At 37.3% G+C, this 21,014-nt stretch overlaps 2 protein-coding genes across 4 annotated transcripts in view; both read left to right on the forward strand.

Annotated features, from left to right (window-relative positions):
* Nucleotides 1-10,078, forward strand: part of DNAH12 (dynein axonemal heavy chain 12) — a 52,878-nt gene extending 42,800 nt beyond the window's left edge. The window contains exons 60-73 of the mRNA XM_069865583.1: nt 394-552; nt 1,138-1,282; nt 2,122-2,272; nt 2,585-2,838; nt 3,406-3,546; nt 3,985-4,122; nt 5,002-5,235; nt 5,655-5,840; nt 6,295-6,398; nt 7,286-7,490; nt 7,684-7,821; nt 8,286-8,377; nt 8,640-8,707; nt 9,333-10,078. Of these exons, the coding sequence (XP_069721684.1) occupies nt 394-552; nt 1,138-1,282; nt 2,122-2,272; nt 2,585-2,838; nt 3,406-3,546; nt 3,985-4,122; nt 5,002-5,235; nt 5,655-5,840; nt 6,295-6,398; nt 7,286-7,490; nt 7,684-7,821; nt 8,286-8,377; nt 8,640-8,707; nt 9,333-9,523 (2,206 nt within the window). The 3' untranslated portion in view covers nt 9,524-10,078. The remainder of the gene's footprint in view (nt 1-393; nt 553-1,137; nt 1,283-2,121; nt 2,273-2,584; nt 2,839-3,405; nt 3,547-3,984; nt 4,123-5,001; nt 5,236-5,654; nt 5,841-6,294; nt 6,399-7,285; nt 7,491-7,683; nt 7,822-8,285; nt 8,378-8,639; nt 8,708-9,332) is intronic.
* Nucleotides 10,079-11,386: 1,308 nt separating this feature from the next.
* Nucleotides 11,387-20,395, forward strand: ASB14 (ankyrin repeat and SOCS box containing 14). 3 transcript variants are annotated; one of them, XM_069865991.1, is made up of 12 exons: nt 11,387-11,455; nt 11,642-11,754; nt 11,886-11,925; nt 13,007-13,218; nt 13,748-13,800; nt 14,569-14,703; nt 14,801-14,959; nt 16,186-16,431; nt 16,727-16,898; nt 17,817-18,360; nt 19,130-19,283; nt 20,052-20,395. In XM_069865991.1, exons 4-12 carry the CDS (start codon nt 13,091-13,093, stop codon nt 20,237-20,239), a joined length of 1,779 nt encoding a protein of 592 aa, XP_069722092.1. In that variant the 5' UTR covers nt 11,387-11,455; nt 11,642-11,754; nt 11,886-11,925; nt 13,007-13,090; the 3' UTR covers nt 20,240-20,395. The 3 variants fall into 3 exon arrangements, with proteins under 3 accessions (XP_069722092.1, XP_069722093.1, XP_069722094.1); XM_069865992.1 differs by lacking the exon at nt 11,886-11,925; XM_069865993.1 differs by lacking the exons at nt 11,387-11,455; nt 11,642-11,754; nt 11,886-11,925; nt 13,007-13,218 and having other exon boundaries at nt 13,748-13,802; nt 14,572-14,703.
* The last annotated feature ends 619 nt before the right edge of the window (nt 20,396-21,014 follow it).

A 21,014-nucleotide genomic window follows, 5' to 3' on the forward strand; every position in this document is an offset into this window, starting at 1 on the left:
AAGTAATGATTTTCTTATAACAGAAAAAGGAGTTGATGACATAACATATATAACATTCAGACTTAATTAATTACAGTGTTTACACATCTGTATGTAGAAAAATCTTCCCTAGCAAATTTGTAAGGCTACTGTATTCCCAGAATCCATTATTTTCTATGAAGCCTGTCACAATCAGGAATAATGTGCCTTTTATCTCTTAAAGCCTTTACTGTAGTCTTAATCAGTCAATTTTACCGTACAGTTTTTGATCTATATAGAACGCTGAGATCTGATATTGGCTGTTACTGCAGTGCTAAATAGCGGTGAAGTATAATTAATTTTAAATAACTCTTTATGTTATGTAAGATTATATATCACTAACTGAATATTATTGATTTTTTTATTTAAATACAGGGCTAAAAATGAAATACAACATCAAGAGTTTATGTTCTTTCTAACTGGGGGTGTGGGTCTCAAGAATAAGTATAAGAATCCAGATCCATCTTGGCTACCAGATAAGAGCTGGGATGAATTATGTCATGCCAGTGAAATCCCTGCTTTGAAAGGACTGAGGTATAGTAGAACGTTGATGTGAATTAGCCTTAATTGTTTTTGACCAAAGCACATGTAACATGCAGAAAGAAATGTTTCCTATAGATTTTACAAACCAGTGCCCGAATGCCAACATGGTAAAAACAGTTCCTAGGTTTGCTTCATTTATTTAAGTCAGTCAGCTAATTATAATACTATTTAATTAAACTATTTTCCTAAATTATTCAAGGTGTTTCCTGAGGAAAATTTTATTTTTTAATGTCTCCATAGTAGAGAAACGACATTTCAAGGGGGTCAGTGGAGGCCAAAGGAAGTAAATGAAGCAAAATTCCACTGCAGTGCTGGGGGAGGATTTTTTCTGGTAAAATCTGATCTCCTGAAATCTGCAGAATTTCATTCTGGGTTTATAAAGAGTTTAATCCTAAATTCTGGAGCCAGTGTGGCTGTAAAAGTCTTGCTGACAGAGTCCAAATATTTGGAGGATTTGAATCTGACTGTGGAAACACTGCTCTGTTAGAAGAATTTATTTGAGAAATTGGCTGCTGAGAATCATCAGAAAACAGGCTCCAGACATTTACAGTAATTGAAAGTGCTTTTTTTCATTAGGAGTCACATCTCTGAAAATGTAGGTGAATGGCAAAAAATTTATGACAGCAAGGAGCCACAAAGCTTTCCATTACCAGAACCATTGAATAGCACATTGAATGAATTACAAAAGATGATAATTCTTCGATGCCTAAGACCAGACAAGGTACAATGATCTGTTATCTAGTGTTTGTAAACTGTTCCATGACTTGTAGCGTAGTTGGCACTGGTTGTTAAAATAACTGACCTGTTCTTCATGCCTTCTTGTATTTTAGGAAGAAACTAAATGCTATTCTTATTTTCCAGCTGAGCAGTGCAAACACCACAAAGTTCATCTGGTGTTTTTTCTCTGATGTCATTTAGTGCAACTTCCAGACTACACTCATTATTTTAGTTTTCTTGAAGTGCTTGTTCATGTTTAGTCTGTAGTATACACCAGAACAGGATATATCAGCCTGAAGAAATACACAGGCCAGGATCGTGTGTTTTCACACAAAGGGTTGCAAGGCAAAGAGAGATGAAATTTCTTTATTTGAACAGCCAGGGCAAACTTCTAACACATTCTGTCTTTAGTGTACTTAGCAAATTGTATCAGATGTACTTTAGGAACAATCAATGTTAGGATTTAAAGTACATATTGCAACTGCTCCTTAGAATTAATTAAAAAAAATTGTATTAATATTTACTAAGAGGGATTTTGCTGGTCCTCCACATCATGTGAAGCCTGAATTAAAGTCTTAGTGTAATCTAATATTGTTTATGTGATATATGTTATCTTTTTTTCTAGAAGTGTTACTGTTCCTTCTGTAAGGAAAAAAATAGAAGGGGAGGAGAGTGTCAGCAAGGGCTGAAACCTTTGCTTCTGAAGCATTCTGCAAGACTAGTCTCGAATCTGTGCAATGCAGAGAGGTGTCTGTAGCATAGGAATTTAACTAATACATGGTATATAAAATATGCTGTAATGTTTCATTTCTGTTAATGGTTTGTGTTTACTTTTTTTACCAGATTGTTCCAGCTGTAACAACATTTGTAACTGATAAACTGGGGAAGAAATTTGTAGAGCCACCACCTTTAGATCTAACAAAGAGCTATTTAGATTCAAATTCGACAGTCCCTTTAATATTTGTGCTGTCTCCAGGAGCAGATCCCATGTCCAGTGAGTATACACAGAAAGAACAAACAAAGCGTAGTACAGCTTTTCAGATTCGGGACCTGAATTTCCCTTTCAATATACAATGAGGATCATTTTTCACTTCGTGCAAGTAGGTTTGAGTGTGCCCTGTCACACTGGTAAAATTGTGCTCTCCCTATGAATGGGATTGGTATCTTAAACTGAATACATTTTACACTCATTATCAAAGCTATACCATGTGCATTTTAAGAAAATAGTAATAAACATTCTTAATTTTTCTCTGACGTAACTTACTTATCACAAAGAAATGCTAAAATCTTATATTTTCTGTTCAAGGCCTCCTGAAATTTGCAAATGACAGAGAGATGGTTGGAGATAAGTTTCAATCCATCTCATTAGGACAAGGACAAGGACCTATAGCTGCAAAAATGATTGAAAAAGGAATGGAAGAAGGAACCTGGGTTTGTTTACAGAATTGCCATTTAGCTGTCTCCTGGATGCCAACACTGGAGAAAATATGTGAAGAGTTTAACAGTGAAAAATGTCATCCAGACTTCAGGCTTTGGCTTACTAGTTACCCTTCACCAAAGGTCCGTGCGTTGCCAAATTCTCTCTGTCTAGGGAAAGGAAAAGTTGATGACATTTTTAGGAAATATTCAAAAATCCTACTTCTCTGCAGTACAATGCAACTGTTGAAGAGATAATTAATAAAGAAAGGCATTTTAAAAAATAATTATAAACTTAGTAATACCAAGTGTCTTATGTAATATTTGGACATTGTGATGTGTGATATTTTGTGGGCTAGTGAATAGAACTGCACTTTACCAGCAGATGTAATTAAGAACTTGTTATGTTGCCACCAAGGTTTTGATTCATATGTTGTCACCAAGGTTTTGTTTCATATAAATTCAAAAATTTAATTTTGCATTTTATTTATAAGCTGTTGAAAACATCATAACATATAGGTTTGTTGTTTAAATCAGGGTCTTAATTTTTTGATGCCCTTGAGAATTTTTTTGAAGGCTCTTGATGTTTAAAGTGTAATATCTTACAGATAATTGTTTATATAACAAGCACAGAATAACAATATATTGTTATAACAATACAGCATCTATTTTGGACCTTCTGAATGCAGTTTTCCTATTTTTCATGTCTAGTTTCCAGTAACCATTCTGCAGAACGGAGTGAAGATGACAAATGAACCTCCAACTGGTCTCCGGTTAAACCTACTGCAGTCATTTCTTTCTGATCCTATTTCTGATCCCGCATTCTTCGCTGGATGCCCTGAAAAGGAGCTGGTAACATACTTCTCTCTTGACAGTTTCATTCCGTTTTTCAGTCTTTATATATACTGATTTCTGTCCAGTGAATATTACAAGCTAAAATTTTTATTATGATTGTGAGATTAGGTTTTGCAATGATAAAGGTGATTCATTGACGATCCCTCTGCCAGGTAATTTGACATGGCAATATTTAAAATGATTTCGTAGGCTTTGTTAAATTACATGTATATAACACACATGTTATAGAGTGTGCATAAACTCTGGATAAGAATTAGCTAAATATGCTTGCAAATGTAGCAGCTGTGTGTGTATATGTTCCCAAGTCAAATACCTCCAGCATACATAATAGTTGCATGTATTTGTACTTTAGATGGTGAGTGGTAATCACATGGAGCATTTTAGCATATAGGCTAGTCAATAGTGTAATACTTTTTTGTTTTGTTTTTCTCAAAGGCTTGGGAGAAACTGCTCTTTGGGATTTGTTTCTTCCATGCCCTTGTTCAGGAGAGAAGAAAATTTGGGCCTCTTGGTTGGAATATACCCTATGGATTTAATGAATCAGACTTGCGCATCAGTATCAGACAGTTGCAGGTAAAATCATCTACTGCTAACTTTAACTCTGATCTTACAAAGCGTAGGAATGAGCCGATAGTCAAAAAGAGGCAGTACGTTTAAGTACTTTACGTTTAAGTTTTTTATTGATTTTTCATGACTTTGGTCCATCTACAGAAGCAAGGAATGTCAATCACATAAATATTTTCAAAATTACAAATGCAATAAAATGCAAAACTGTTCCTGATGAGATTTAGATTTATACAGGCATGAGGAATATGATGAGTATCTGTGAGCATAATAAGAGTTAAAATTGTCATATATACTCACTGTGCTTTAAGTAACACCATGTCAGTTGCCTGTTACGGTGGGGTTTGTGATTGGGAGGAGGAATTGTTTATTTTTACATGTATGCTGTCGGTTAAACTGAGCCTCACACTGTTCTCCTTCCCTAAGATGAAATGGTGAACACTCATTGTGTAGAAAGAGTCAGGAGAGCTGAAACAGTGAATTAGGAAAGTTGAGGCTGGACAGCTGGAAGAGTTATCAGGAAGTTAATGAAAGAGATCAGAGGGTTCTGAAGATGGGAAGAAAAATTGTGTGAAATGCATGTTTCTTTATGACACAGAAAAGTGTCTAGCTAGAAGGTTTAGGCTGGAAAAACTAACTACTTGTAAATAATTCAAGAATTGCTTGGATGACTCACTAATTTTGATAGTCATAAAGGCTTTTACTACTAACTCCTCTTTATTTTGAAGAGTCATTTTACCTGAAGAAAAGATTTCAGGATCTGCATTTCCAATACTTAGGGAGAAAACTGCATAAGCTGCCGTTTTGTCTGCACTATAGCTTCCAGGTCACAATGTTATTCTACAGGCGTTTCAAGTCTTTTAAAAGTACTCATGTCTTCTGTTTCAGCTATTCATAAATGAATACAGCCATGTTCCTTTTGAAGCTGTCTCTTACCTGACTGGTGAGTGCAACTACGGAGGTCGAGTGACAGACGACTGGGACAGGCGTTTACTGATGACAATGCTGGATGACTTCTGTAATGCAGATATCATAGAAAAGCCTCATTACACTTTTTCTCCTAGCGGCAACTATTACGCTCCGCCGAAAGGCACATATGAGGACTACATTCAGTTTATTAAGGTAAAAAATAGCAACAAGATTTTGAACTGTTACAACGATGGTGTCCTAAAAGGCAATCCTCAAAGGCCTGTGTGTAAGAGGTAGTATTGCAGCACATGAAACTGTGCTTGGCTTCTTGCCTACCATCCTCGTATGATCCTTGCCATGATCTAGAAATGCTTCTGAGGGGGAAAAGGAAATCAGTAAGTAGACAGAAGGACCTAGCATAGATAATCGAGAAGTCCTTGGAAATGGCTTTCTGTAAATAAGGTGATGGCTCTATCACTGCAGATATCTACCATTAAGGTCCTTATCCTCCTTCAGTTGAATTCAGTGGTAGTTGTTCACTTGGCTTCTTAAAGACGACTTGGGTGCACTTTGATAGAGCACACCGCTCGCTCTCATGCAAATGTTTGTTGGTTTGGTTTTTTTTGTCTTAGGGTCTTCCCTTTAGTCAGCAACCAGAGATATTTGGTTTGCATGAAAATGTGAATATTTCAAAAGATCTTCAGGAAACGAAGATCCTCTTTGAATCTCTGCTTCTAACACAAGGAGGAGGCACTCAGGGAACTTCTGGAGGTGGTGACAGCACTCTCTATGAAATTGCAGATGATATTCTCAGCAAGGTATCGTATTGCCCTAATGACTCTGATTTGTCTTTTTACAAAGCCGAAATTCTTTAATTAGAATCTTCAGTGTCAAATTTATTTCATGTTGGAAGAGAAGCCTCCTGGGAGGAATGTAGTACAATATGAAAGTAATAAACAGATAAGAGACAGGAGAGAGAAAACAGCAAACACGACTTGGAAGAACCAGTGATTTATTCATGTGAACAAGTTTAAATGAATAAAATTGAGACTTACTAATAACATTTCACAATACGAAGAATTCTAGGTGCTTTTTAGAAGAAAAAGCATTACTTAAATAACCGTAATTTTTATTTGGATTGAACTACTAAATACTGTATTGCTGATACTCATCAGAAAGTTTAATGCTATCCATTAGGCTGCAGTTGTCCACATCTGCATGTTTTTAGTAGTGATGCATAATAATATATTAAATTCTTTGCAAAATTTACAGCTTCCTAATTATTTTGACATTGAAAGTTGTCTAAGTAAATATCCTGTGAGATATGAAGAAAGTATGAACACTGTGTTGGTTCAAGAAATGGAAAGATTTAACAAGTAAGTGTGTTATATTTAATTAAATAACTGAAATAATTCCATTTGCAGAAGTTTTTACTAGTGTGTTATTCCTTCCCCTTTTGTTTTAACTTCACTTTCTCTTTCACTGTCTTTATATTCAATTACATTTTATTTTTTTAATATTTCTGACCTGTAGGGTAAAGGGCCTTGAAGCTGTAGTACACACACAGTTATAGTTCATGAAAACTTTTCCTTGATTGTGGAAATATTTCTGCTCATTTCTTTGTTGTCGCAGATGCTTCTGTTTTAAATTCTTTTTATTCCCCCTTTATTGATGCCTTTCTTCCTACACCTGTTTTTCACAATTATTCTCGTAGTATTACCAACTTAGTCGCCTTTATTTTTCTCTTTGGGTCCCCAGTCTCTCTTTTGACTTTGTTTCTTCTTTTTCTTCTTTATCTTTGCCTGCTTCTCCATTATTTCTTCCTTGGTTTTCTCTGTCCTTTTCTATTTGTCTCTTTGTGTCTCCAACTTAATTTTCTCCTAAACTTTTAATAATGTTCTCTGGCTTCCAGTCTCCCAAATTTTCCTTTGTTCCCTACTCAGCTCTTCATTCTGTCTAAACTTTTTCTCTTCATCTAGTGTATGGTGTATACATTTGGAATTCCAAATTTATCCTCTTGCCAAACAATACAGACAATACCAAAGATAACAAAATAATTTATTAAACTGTTCTTAGTCTTAAATAGGCACAAATGCACAAATCCATGACTTTACAGATGTGGCTGATCACACAGTTATATAGCAGCTATACAAGTTCTATAGATGGTTCTATAATCTAGTTGTTTTTTTATTTCCTGTGAGAATGTTGCATTTTATAAATCACGTGGAAGCTGTGAAAATTTTGTTTTGTTTTTTAATTCTAGTTTAATCCGAAGGATTTGTATTACGCTGATTAACTTGAAGAAAGCCGTTAAAGGACTGGTTGTTATGGATGCTGAACTGGAGGCTCTGTGTGGGAGTCTGCTTATCGGAAAGGTTCCTGAGAACTGGGCAAAATGTTCATACCCAAGTCTGAAACCATTGGGGAGCTATATTCTAGATTTTCTAGAAAGGCTGAAATTTTTACAGGTAGTGTACAAAAGGAGGTACTAACAATTATTTAATCTACTTCTTTGTATAATTTGTCCCTTATGTTAAAAGATTATTGGGAAAAGGAGTGCTAGATTTTGCTTAGATTTTCTGAGTACAGTTACGTAGAAAATGGTCAAACTAGATGGGTTTTGTCCCTTTCTAACTATTGAATGTGTTTTCTTCCTTCCAGGATTGGTATGAATTAGGAAAGCCCACAGTTTTTTGGCTGTCAGGATTCTATTTTCCTCAAGCTTTCCTAACTGGAGCAATGCAAAACTATGCTAGGAAGCACAGGATCCCTATTGACCTTCTGGGATATGAATTTCAGGTAGAGATAAATAATAAACGCATATTTTATTACTTTGAATCCTGATGTTGCAGTGAGATGTAGTAAGTAAATCCTGACTGGAGAGTTCATTTTGGAACTAACTTACTGCAATTTGAAGACAAACATTTAATTATTTGCTAAGGAGGCAGGTTAAATAGCATCCGTAAAAGAGGTATATTAAGAGTTGTACTATCATTGGACCTGGACCTCTACTCATGAAAATAAACTACAGAATAAATATTTATCTGAGTGATTAAAGCCTTATAACTACTTATAGCCAGTAGTAAAGGTAATCATCAAACCCACAGAAATCTATCTTCATAGTTCGGTATAAAAGTAGAAATAAAATGTAAGCGTATTGTTCCCATTTTTGGTTGATCTTCTGAAAATTGGCTATTGGCATAATGCCTCAAAAAGCAAACAGCTATGAAGGTTTAATAACATGGAACATTTACTTCTTGTAGGTTATTCCTCAGGATACTGCTGATACTGCACCAGAAGATGGCGTTTATATCCGTGGATTATTTTTAAATGGAGCTCGCTGGGACAGAACCAAGTCAGTAGCAAAGTGTTCTATTATGGTTCTGGAAAGCTTTCTTAGGTGCTTATACAAGATTTCTGTAAATATTTTAAGGGATACTTTTCACATTATTGAAATAACACACCAAATTAAATGCTCTTTCATGCATGGAAAATGGAGTGAACCCCTACCCTCCCCCCCAACTGCAAGCAAGCAGCTACAAGAAAACACTCACCAAAACCCCTCTTTGGTTTGACATCAATCCACAAATGGTTACTTTGTTGCTTTCTCTCCCTAGGGGAACGTTAGCTGAGCAGTATCCCAAATTGCTCTTTGATATGATGCCAATCATTTGGATAAAACCAAGTGAGTATAATTTCTGTGAAGTGTGAGCTATTCAACAAGAAATTGCAACAGTGAATTCCTGTTTTACTGAAGATCAATATTCCTGCCCTCACCCAAGTACCCAAAAGTTCACAGAATTCATGTGCATCTGGCCTCTGGCTTTTACACTAAAAATTAGCCCTGCTAGCTTGACTCAGTATCATCTCATCTGAGTCCTGTATCTCTCCCCGCAGATGTTTATAATAATGTGTTGTTGGCTCTCAGGTGATTTGAATTGCAGCTAGATTCTGTGGCTGCTGGACCAGAATTATTTCAAGTTCAAGCTGTTAAAAACACATGTATAAACTGTGCTCTGTGTAACTATTCAGATTTTAGCATCTCTTTGTATGATCACAAAGGTGGTAGAATCGCGGAAGGACACCAATGCCTGGAAACGATTTGTAATTAAATTAGTTGGGCTTAAAAATAAAACAAACCACACCAGAAAACACAAAAAGTGCCAAATAATTGTATTACATTACTCACAAAGTAATTTTGCTTTTTTGTTTAGCTTTAAGGATGTTACCATAAATGCTTAGTATTTGTTTATAGGTTGTTTCTATAGTTTTACGGCATGTAATATATTCTTCTGGGGTTTATTTTAAAGCTGCAAAGTCGAACATAAAGAAATCTGATGCGTATATTTGCCCGCTCTACAAGACAAGTGAGCGTAAAGGAGTCTTGTCTACTACTGGTCATTCTACTAACTTCGTCATTGCTTTGACACTTAACACGGATAAACCAGTTCAACACTGGATCAAGCGAGGGGTCGCGTTGCTCTGCCAGCTGGATGACTAACTCTGGGCAGTTCAGATAGAGACTTCACAAGTTCCCATTCTTTTCGTTGGCTTACAGAGGAAGTGGAATGTGGTGTGTAAAAGAAACATCTGGGCTTTTTAATGTTAAAAAAGGTCATGTTCATATTTCTCATCCTCAATGTTTTGTCTTAAATAAGTATGTATTATTATTATTAACATCTTTACAATCTGTCAAAGATACAATTAGGATTTTATCCTTTGGTAATATTATTAATGTGTAAGCAGCAATTTAATGTGTTACTTGAGTATCACCAAATACATCTTAATAGAAACTGAAAGTTGCCTGCACTTTCTGAGAGAAACATTACAGCTAATGAACTTGAAGCATTAAGAGTGCTGAGTCATTTGAGTGGAAAGCTAGTAGGTCGTAAATTTTAGGATATTTTAGGACTTTTATGTAGCCTATGTTCTGTCATAACAACAGTGAACACTGCAGTGTGAGCAACCTCTTAACTATCTATAGGAGGAACTTCTGACACCTGCCTTCCTCAGCAAGTTCATCCTTTCGGGATTTAATTCAGATATTCTGATTTTTTTAAGGATTTTTTTTTTTGCAAACAGTTTCTGTGAAGAATAAATTACGAATTCTCCGTAATGATAGATCTTGTGTGGCAAAGAACTGTTTCCACCTTGCATTCAGACACAACCATCATAATTTCTTTATAAGGATCTCTCCTAAGTGTTGTGGTTTAACCTGTGAGCAGCTGAAGCCACCACACGACCATTCACTGACTGCCCCCAGTGGGATCGGGGAGGGAATCGGAAAAAGAAAAGGTAAAGCTTGCGGGTTGAGATTAAAAGACTCTCATAGGACAGAAAAGGAGGAAAATAATAGCAATAACAATAATATGCCAAACAAGTGATGCACAGCACAACTGCTCACCGCCGGCTGACTGATGCCCAGCTAGTTTGTGATCCGCGATTCACCCAGCCAGCTTGCCCCAGTTTTATTTACTGAACGTGCTGTCATACGGCATGGAATTCCTCCTTGGCCAGTGGGGGTCAGCTGTCCTGGCTCTGTCCCCTCCCAGCTTCTTGTGCACTCCCCGCTTTCTTGGTGGCCGGCCAGTACAAGAAGCTGAAAAGTCCTTGACTGCATTGCAACAACTAAAAACATCAACATTATTCTCATTCAAAATCCAAAACACAACACTATACCAGCTACTAGGAAGAAAAGTGACTCCATTCCACTTGAAACCAAGACAGTAAAATACACTAGGAGTAAATTAAGCACAGGAATGTCTTACTCCATCCTACTCTCACTATTATAACTAGGCAGCTATGTCCTTCATTTCCCTGCTAATAACGTTGCAACAGTGTAAGTTTTCACCATCGATCTGTCTTTCTGAAACTCTGCTTTTCCCTTTAAAAACTCTCTATGTTTATGTTTTGTTTGCATTTCTATTAATATGGGAACTGTGACTAAGCAGTTGGAAACACTATTTTGTATTAGAGTTCTTGCTTGGTTTATTTGTTTGTTTATGTTTACTTTCATTGGTTTCAGCGTTTCTTTTTACACTATCTGACTTTTTAAAATAAGCTCCTACTGATACCTGCAGTTTACTCTCTTGGGAAAGCACTGAAGGATTTTCTTTCTGAAATGTAGTAGTTATTTTATAGTTACTTACAGCGCTTAAGTTCTCATTCCAAAAACTTTTAACGAGTATTGTTACGAAGAAACTGGTCTTTTATTTCCTTCCTTTGCTTATACCATTTATCAGGTATGATTATGAAACATAACTAACCTGTATGAAAGAGACATGGAGAAAGTCCCAGACTATCTTATGATCGGGTATTTATAGTGAGCTATTAATGGACTTAGGCTCTGCTGAGATCATTTTCAATCCTGAAAATATCACTTCCAACTTAATAATCACTTCTTCCAAGTGTGAGGTCTTCCTTCTTTCAGAAGGTAAGGAAAACCAGTATGTTTCCTCAATTCATAGGAATATTAGTAGTCTTTTTATGAAAAAGAAATAGTCTAGATTTAAAAAAGTTTATATACTCATTGTACTACAGGTACAATCAGACACTAACAGTTACTTGTCTGTATGTTTTGTTAATGTATTTCTCTTTTTTACTACATCTGCCCTTACAGAGCAAAGCCTTGCGCTCACACGTTGTGTGGATCAGGTAACAAATTAACAATACAGGTTTGCTATGAATTACTGCTGCTCAACTTTAAGCATTTCTAGAATTATTCCAGCCTTTGTAAGTAACATGTTGACAGCTTCTTTCAATTTGCTTTGCTTATTGATTTTGCTTATTTATTCATTTGCTTTCTGGTTTACTTACTAATTTCATTTTACTTTGCTTTATAGTTTTGGTAGGTTTTTTTTCAGGCCAACTCTCTTGAAAGACAGCAGTGGAAGTTTTGATAAGGTAAAACAGATGAGAGGTTTGAGCCTAACAACATCTATGATTTTCATCTATAATAGCCTATAGCTGAATATACATAAGACCAGTGACTGCTTATGCATGGAACTGTGCACATGTACAAATATTGTACTTTTAATGATTTATTGGATTGTTAGACTTAAAAAATAGCAACAGTGGGATTTATTGCTAAGCTCTGTTGTTTGTATTACAACCTTAAAGAGTAAAAATGCTTTTAAGTGAATCCTTTCAATTTGGCAAACTTTTCTTTTTAACTAATGCTATTCTTAGGCTTTTGTTTTTAAAATTATCTTGGTTGTGGTTACGCGAGTGTTTTTATTTCTGTCTGCAGTTGGGTATGTATTGTTGCAGTATTTTACGTATATATCCCTTACAAATATTAGAAAAAAAGGCATGAATTGATAAAGAATGCAACACTAAATTTGTCTGTTCTAAATGCCTGTAGAGTATCTACCTAAGGTGGCAAAGTTGGTCTTTTTTCAAGCATGGAGTTTCATGTCATTTCAGTTGTAAGGTTAATGTGCCCAAGAGCACAAATCTACAGTACTTTCCTGACTACAAGATAAGGCCCTAGCGATATCTTCGTTCAAACAATTTGAACAATAGCTATTATTGAAAAAAATCGTGTTCTTCACTTGGCCTTCAATTCCAGGTCTGCTGTGAACAAACTAAAAAAAGATCCAGGTTTTCCTGCGCATCTGTTTTCCTGCTAAAGAAAAATCAGAGCACACTTGTGATTGTATTTCAGTGTCTCAAAGACCTAAGAGAGAACAACCATTTATCTGAAAACTAAGTTTTACTTGTTTTTGTTGGTTTCTAATAAGTAATGCCAAAACAAGTAGTTATTCTGTGTGTTCAGTTTGTGGAATTGAGATAAAAGCTAGCGCATGCTACTGGAATAGAAAACCTTTACTCTGTTCTAAATAGAATAGCTCTTTGCAGCGCAAACTTAAATACGTGAGAGAAGGCTGGAGCTTGACGTGGAGAAGTTCAGATTCATTTATTTTTAAACTATATTTAATTTCTCTTGATACCTAAGCAATGATTGCTACTTCTATTAGTCCAGATATAACTTGAAGATTTAAAATCTGCTTCCAGTTAAAAAGCAGTGTTTCCCTACAGAAAAGGATTCAAGCTGTGCTGATTTACCATGTATAATTCTGTATATGTGTTCGATGATGATCCCGATGATGAAATCCCTACCCAACAAGCTATTCAGGAAAGCTTACAAGATAGGCACAAAATTGAAACAAGTCACAGTGCCGCAGAGGATGAAAGGTAATAAGTTATTATTTCTATTTTGGGTGTTTTCTTGGCATTCTTATAAGCATGTAATAAGCTGGCTTATTTTCCTTTGTGCTTCTGTACATTGTATTGCTCTGTCTTTGTCTCATGGAGACTGGAAACCACCGGTAGCTCACTTGTTCTGAGTTCTTCCTGAAAAAGTATATCCCTTTCCTCAAAAATATGGAGTGTATGAAACTTTGAGGTGGTGTTTCACCTCAATATCTAAATGAGTACAAGGCCTTATGAAGAAGATAAGTATGTGATGTAAATACAGGTTGCTGCAGTATCTTTTCCTCATTTTAGTATTTAATTTTTGACCTTTGTGTGAAAGATACAATATTTCTGGCAGCAGGGGAAGACCAGCAAAAAAGTGGTTTGTGTGTTAAGCCCTGACAAAACCTACATAACTTACAGAAATCTTAACGTGTAGTCTAGACTTGAGTATTTAAATTCAGGTATAATTATATCCTGAACTTCACACTAATTTTTACATCTCACTCTGTTTCTTTTGTTTCTGCAGTTTCCAGGATTTTGCAAGTGAAGAACGTGGAAAGATAATTGCAGCAATTCGGGCAGTTAAGTACAAATACCCTGTCTTAAGTCTGTACCCTAGAAATCCCTTGGGAATTGCATTGTTGAGCAGTGCCTGCATTTCAGTGCAGTTTTTCTTTATATAGTCTTGGGAAGAGTAATGCAACTAAAGATGGGACCCTGAAGGCTAACTTAATAGATAGGATCATGGTAATAAGGTGAATTCAAATCTTACTTCTCTTAGATTCCAGTGCTTCATCTCCTGGAATCGGAGGACAATACCAGGCAACAGCAGGATGGCAAGGCCCCCAGTTAGTGAATGCTTCCTAAAAGCATTCCATTTTATGAGATACTCATATTAAATTCCCTTCTCAACTTGAACAGCATTTTAGAATTGTTCCTTCTGTCAAAATAGAGCGTATTCCTTTGAGATGCTCTTTGTCTGCCCTTCTGAAACTTCTGCTTCTTGTGGTATAATCGATATACTGAGTCACAAAGATACGTAATCGATGAGTACAGTTGTTAGGACAATTGTCTAGCAGTGGGAAACCTGCAGTCCCATCTTTACACATGTCCTAGTAAGCAGTTACAGAGATATTTAGTGGAGTAAGAGTCAAGAAACCAAGACTTGAATGGAAAAGCAGGTGCTCTGAGTCAATATAAATCATTGATTGTTCCTTTATTGTAAACCATGACAAAGTAAGTTGTTTATTCTAGATGCACTGATGGGATAAGTGGCACTCAGTGTATTAGTTGCCTGAATATTGTTTTATGATGAGAAATGGGATATGTATCTGTCTTAAAATGTCACAGGCCAAGAAGAGGCCTTGATGAAGCTGGTGAAGCACAGTTCTGCTTTTGAAGAAGCAGATCAGCAAGGCTGGCTTCCTGTGCATGAAGCTGCAGCACAGCTGAAAAAGAACATCCTTGAAATAACTTTGAAAGGTATGTAGTCCTTGTAGTTTTCCACCAAAAAGTTTTTCAAAGTCAGGTTTGATGAATGACCTAACTTCAAATGTGTTTTAATTTTCTCTTATTTCAGCCTGCCGTGCCAGTACGTGGGAACAGACCACTCTAAAAGGGGAAACACCTCTCTTGGTGGCAGTAAGAAATTGCCATATAGACAATGTCCGCTTTCTCCTGCTCAATGGCTGTAATCCCAATGCTAAGAATGAAGTGGGAGATTCTGCTTTAGTTATAGGTGAATACTGTATTTAGGGGTGGTGAAGTGAGGGAGTGAGTCGAGGTTATAATTACATGTTTTAAGTTTGAGTTTGACGTGGTTGACTTGAGTATCTGAAATCTTTTGCTAATCTCGGTATTGAATGCATCTGCCCCTGCCTGTTTTTCTTAGGCTGTATCAAGGTTTTAAACTGGCTGACAGTTCCATGTTAGAGCCTGCCGCCGCAGAGTTCTTAGCATTATTTATTAATGAAAGTATTATCCTTATTGGGCTACTGAAGTATGGGAAACGTAGAACTAAGAGAAGCTAAAAATCTATCTCCAAACTCTTGTCCGATGCAGGGAGCTCTGAATGCCTCCTATTTTCCATCCCTCAACTGCAAAGAGTTTGAGATTCAGGCTTTCCAAGTGCACCGCATTTAAGTGCATCATCCCCCAAGAAGGGGATGCACGGGGTTCATCTGAAGTGGCCGTGTAGGTTACAGGCAAGGGACAGCAGGGGTTATAGTGTGCAGCCAAGGGCACTGCAGCCACCTGGGGCACATGAGGCTTCTTGGCCTCATCTGCCTCGGCCAAGGGCTCTTGCTCTCTTAGCCTGTGCAGCCTGGAAGATCAAAGAGAGCAGGAGTGAAAGGTGTTGCCTGTTCATTTCATTCACTGAAGCCAAATCAGATTACTTTTTTAAGATCCTTAGTGACTTAACAGATCAGGCGTATTAAGCTAAGAAGGTGTTTGTCAGTCATTTCAAACTGTTTTGTATTTTGGTAACTGCTTACGGAGATTAAATAAAGCCTCTGAGCAGGCCAGGTCCTGACCCACACCAAGTCCCTGTGCATGATCTCCATCTGGTGGCAAGGAAAGTTGCATTCTGCTGCATTACCAGATGCAATAGAGGATTATGGAGATAAAAAGAGCTTACTATAGAATCATTCATTTGTATAATATATACTATTATAATAAATAAAATTATAATATGTAACATTATAGAAATTCATATATAATACAATGTAATATGTATTTACATAATATATAATTAAACTATAATATATATACATTTATCCTGAAAACAAACAACAGACCTGTTGATAAGTTAAACCTTTCAGTGTGGTGTGACATTTCCCAGTGTATAAATAGCGCTGCCTGGAACAGCTCAAGCTCTCTGGGGCTACCACATAACAGGAAGCCACAGTGCCTAGAATAGTGTTGAATAACATTCCAGCTGATACTTCACTTACTGTTTTACAGCAATTAAACAAGATTCATATGAGATTGCCTCGTTGTTGATTAATTCTGGTGCAAAAGTGAATTTGCAGTGTGTCCACAAGAGGACTGCTTTACATGAGGCAGCCAGGCTAGGCAGGAAAGATCTGGTGAAGCTTCTCCTTCGTTCCGGAGCAGATCCTGACCCTCGCAGTGGATACGGGCTCACACCTCTAGCGCTGGCTGCACAGATTGGACATACAGAAATTATGGAGCTCTTGTTGCAAAAAGGTGAGACTTTATTATATAGGATGTTATAGGAAGAGAAGGCTTGGGGTGAAGGTCTGTCTTGAAATCCAGCAAATTCTAACTGATCATAAGCAGTTTTCCTGTGAGGGTGGTTGAACATTGGACCAGGTTATGCAGAGAAGTTGCGTAGTCCTGATCTTTCCCTCCCCTGACCTTTCTCTCCTTTCCCTCTGACCTTCCTTCCCCGACCCTGTAATGACAAAATGCTCATATGCAATAATATTTACGCTGCAGACGTAACCTTCTGGTCACAACATGTCTTGATGCTTCTTTCCAGGTGCGGATGTTCTTTCACAGGCAATGGACTGTGCTTCTGTATTATTTGAAGCAGCAGGAGGAGGAAATCCAGACTCTCTGAGTCTTTTGCTAGAATATGGGGCTGATGCTAATGTACCAAAGCACTCGGGTCATTTGCCAATCCACAGAGCTGCATATAGAGGACACTTTCTGTGAGTAAATATTCTTAAAAATCAAGTAATGGTGACACCAGGAGTATTGATTTCACTAGTTCTTCCTTATTCAGAGCAGACAGAACACCTGTAGCTTTGTAGAAGGAATTCTTTTTGAACATGTAAATGTGAGTGTTCAGTATCTGAATTTAAGAGACCAGTCAGGACAAAATCTTCATCATTTTAGCATGAACCCACTAATTCCTGTAGCATTTCGGCACTTGTCACAAATAGTCACACAGTCCAGGCTGATGCTGAGGTTCTTGGACATCTTTAGTCCCTTTGGGTATGGCTTATCTCCAGCCCAGCACCGGAAGTTAAATGTAGGAAATTAAGAGACTGGGGGAATAAGGGTTATCCCTCTTTTAAAAACAAGAAAATTAATTAGGGTACAATTGCAACCAGTAAATGAAGAAAAATATTCGATACTAGGCATGTTGCATCATAGTTAAAAATCTGAGGAGTCTTAATTCCTTTGTTAATATTGTTATTTTCAAACTTATATGTATTGTAAATATTAAATTATATATCATACGTATTCACATGATCATGTACTCTATTACTTTCCTGGTTCCTGTAGGTTAAGCAATAACACTGTGCACTTGACATTCAGGAAAAGCTTCTACAGAGAAGGAGTCATTATTCCTCTAGCAAGGAATTGGTTTGATCATGAGTAATAGTATGTTAGAATAACAGGTGTAAAGTCACTATTCATTGCTGGCTAACAATTTAATTGTCAGCAGTTGAAGTTGATGCAGAGGTGCAGCACACCATGGTACCCATTTTGTAGATTAAGACAATTATATAAAGTCATGATGAATTCTGAAGCCCAGCAACACAGAGAAATTCAAAGACTGAGCTGGATGAACCAGTAGATTTAAGATTCTGAGATTTTTTTTTTTCTTTTTCATTTTTCAGAGCCTTAAAACGTTTAGTTCCAGTTACTAATTTTGATGCCATTAAGGAAAGTGGGATAAGTCCAGTTCACTCAGCAGCAGCAGGAGCACATCCTCAGTGCCTTGAGTTTCTCCTTAAATCTGGCTTTGATGCCAATTTCATGCTGGCTCAAAGAGTTCGCAAAGGCTACGATGACCACCGCAAATCAGCACTGTACTTTGCCGTTTCCAACGGGGATATCTGTTCAGCACAGTTGTTGTTGAACGCTGGAGCCCTGCCAAACCAAGATCCCATCAACTGCCTCCAAATAGCTTTGAGGATGGGCAACTATGAGTTAATGAACCTACTGCTCCGACACGGGGCTAACGTCAACTACTTCTGCCGAGTGAATACAACGCATTTTCCATCAGCTCTGCAGTACGCTCTGAAAGATGAAGTCATGTTAAGAATGCTGATGAACTATGGGTACGATGTGCACAGCTGCTTCGACTGCCCTCGGGGAAAGAGCGCGCATTCCCAGTATGTGACTGATGGATGGACCTCTACTGTTATCAAAGATACAATGGTAAGTGTATCAGCTGGCCTCGTATGTTGTTTTACTGTTTCCTAAAACAAAATGAAAATTTGCTTAATGCAGTGTCAGAAAAAGAAGTTTTGAAACTGTGAGACAGTTACACAGAAGGGTAAGGATAGACAAGTCTAAAAATAAATAGATGCTGCCCTAAGGCCTGGTTTATGACAGCAAGTGATCACAGACAGTGTTTTTGAATTGTGAGAACATAGCTAATTATATGTATATATATAACTATATATATAAAATACCAAATATATATATTTATATATTATAAATATATATAATTACAAATATATGATCAGCACAGAATTTGTGCTCCAGGGCAGTCTTGCCTGTGCTGCGGAAGCCCTGCAGGCTGGCTTGCTGGGTTGTCTCGTATCAGAACACTGACACTAGAAGCTGTTGTAAGGACCCCCTGGAGCTGCCACAATGAGCACAGTAGAATTAACAAACCTGGACCACCCTAAAGAGTTTCTGAGAGCGTCCTGTCAGTGTCATTATTTGGCCATTTGTAAAGTCCACTTCAACCTAATAAACCCTTCTTTCACCTGAAAGGGGGTGTGGTGTGCCCTGGGCTGGTGAGTCCCCTGGTTCAGCACACTGGGACACAAGTCTAAATTCCACTTAGGGAGCAAAAGCGCTTCTTTTAAAGCACTTTATTACCAAATATAGAGCTGCTTAAATTCATTTTTTGATCTAGTCCAGAAGTAATTAACAGGAGTCCTGAATAATATCCTCTTAAACATTCTGTTCCCATCAGTTTTGTGAAGTGATAACCTTGTCATGGTTGAAGCATCTGTCTGGGAAAGTAGTGCGAGTGATGTTAGATTATGTCGATCACGTTAATATCTGCTGGAAGCTTGAAGCAGTTCTCAAAGAACAGGAACTCTGGCCAGACATTAATTTGATTTTAAGTAAGTATCTGATGTTCACATTTGAAACGACAAACAAGCTGGTTTGGAATTGCGGCCTTTTTTTGTTTGTAGTGGCTTAGCTTTCATTTTCTTTCCCTCAGAATGATGCTTTTCTTGATCCTTATTGGGCCAAAATTAATATTTTGACAGTCAGAGATGTCTTAAAAAATCAGCCTGTGTAGATTCTCTCAGAAGTCTGATAGACAATAACTGCACAACTTATCTAGAAAGAGCACTTGGAAACCTTAATTACAATGCAGACAATACGATCCTCTTCAAAGGGAGAAAAGCTTTCCCTCCAGCCTCAACTTTAATAAATCACTATTTTCAATTGAGTGTTTTGATTCCAGTCTGGATTAACTCTATGTCCTCTTGGTTTATATGACGATTAAGTAGTAGTTAACTCAAAATGTTACTTTTAGTAGCTTCTTCAGGTTAAGAGAAAACTGGCACCAGTTGTTTGGGGTTAAAAATATATTCCCCAGATTTACTACTTAAACTTGCATTGACCTAAATGAAAAGACATCTTTTAATGTAGCTGCCAATGATTGCAATTGTGACTGGGGCATGTATGGGCTGAGGTAAAAGAGCTCGATCCCGACAGGTCCTGTTGTCAGAGAAAGCCACTTTTACTTTATCTGTCTATTCACAGAATGAATATGCAGCAACATTGAGAGTAAAGCTTTTGAAAGGTAGCAGAGGGTCAAATAAATAAATTGAATAAAATTTAGTAACTTATTAATATCAGTCTCGCCTTCTCCTTCCTAGCAAACCCTCGCTCTCTGAAGCATCTTTGTCGTCTGAAGATACGGGAATGCATGGGCCGGTTGCGTCTCCGTTGTCCTGTCTTCATGACCTTCCTTCCACTACCAAACTGCTTGAAAGACTACATTCTATACAAGGAATATGATCTTTATGGACAGAAAAACTTCATCGGAACCTATGGCCTCCACTGAACATCATTATTTCTATATTTTGAAGGGAATGTTGACATGGGTAAGACTGTCTTGGGCAGCTGCTTTTTTCTTCTGGGATTTTGATCTCCTATGTCTATTAAGGACTACCAGCATTTCCCCCTCACCCTCTGAAGAAAACAGGGAGACCACCAAAATGTAAGTATGGCTGATCTCATTCTACCTATCAACTGGAAAATAAACTACCTGAGAGATACAGCAGTAGTATTTTAAATGGTTAGTGTGAAAAGTTCAGGAACCATGAAATGCAGGGCTGCAGACCTTGTGCTATTGCCAAGGTAAAGCCTGTCCTAACAGATAACGCTACCCCCACTGCAGGGTTTTAAACTCATGCCTTAGTTGAAGGTCAGGGTTTTAATTGAAACCAACAGAGGACACAGTTCTTTTTTCTCTTTACTTCCCTTTCTCTTGCCAAGTAGTTTTTATTTGTCAAGTCCTACAGTGAAGTTCTGAATACCAGCTCAAGTATATTTATTTTCTTTCACTCAGTTAACCAATCCCCACTCTAAGCAGTGAAATGGGATTAACAGTGCTAGAAACCTGCTTATCACAGCAGCTAGTGTGAAATACCAGCATTTCAGCAAGAAAGAACAATGGGTTAGTTCTGCTGTCTTTCTCAGGTATTGGCATCTCTTCCACCATGTATTTTCATTACTCTCTAGAACTAGGGTTTCCTTTTACAGTGCTGTCCAGAGGCACACTCACAGTTTTTGGAGTTGGAGCTTAAACTTTTGGAGCACTCTCTTTCACCAGTCGC

The sequence above is a fragment of the Phaenicophaeus curvirostris genome, chromosome 11 (assembly GCF_032191515.1).
Source record: "Phaenicophaeus curvirostris isolate KB17595 chromosome 11, BPBGC_Pcur_1.0, whole genome shotgun sequence".
Taxonomy (NCBI): domain Eukaryota; kingdom Metazoa; phylum Chordata; class Aves; order Cuculiformes; family Cuculidae; genus Phaenicophaeus; species Phaenicophaeus curvirostris.

Bases quoted from the DNA above. Each gene is read 5' to 3' on its own strand.
- ASB14 (XM_069865991.1), top strand. From the start codon at position 13,091: ATGTATAATTCTGTATATGTGTTCGATGATGATCCCGATGATGAAATC. The intron at 16,432-16,726 runs GTGAGACTTTAT...GCTTCTTTCCAG, and splicing joins GGAGCTCTTGTTGCAAAAAG to GTGCGGATGTTCTTTCACAG. The intron at 18,361-19,129 runs GTAAGTGTATCA...TGTTCCCATCAG, and splicing joins CTGTTATCAAAGATACAATG to TTTTGTGAAGTGATAACCTT.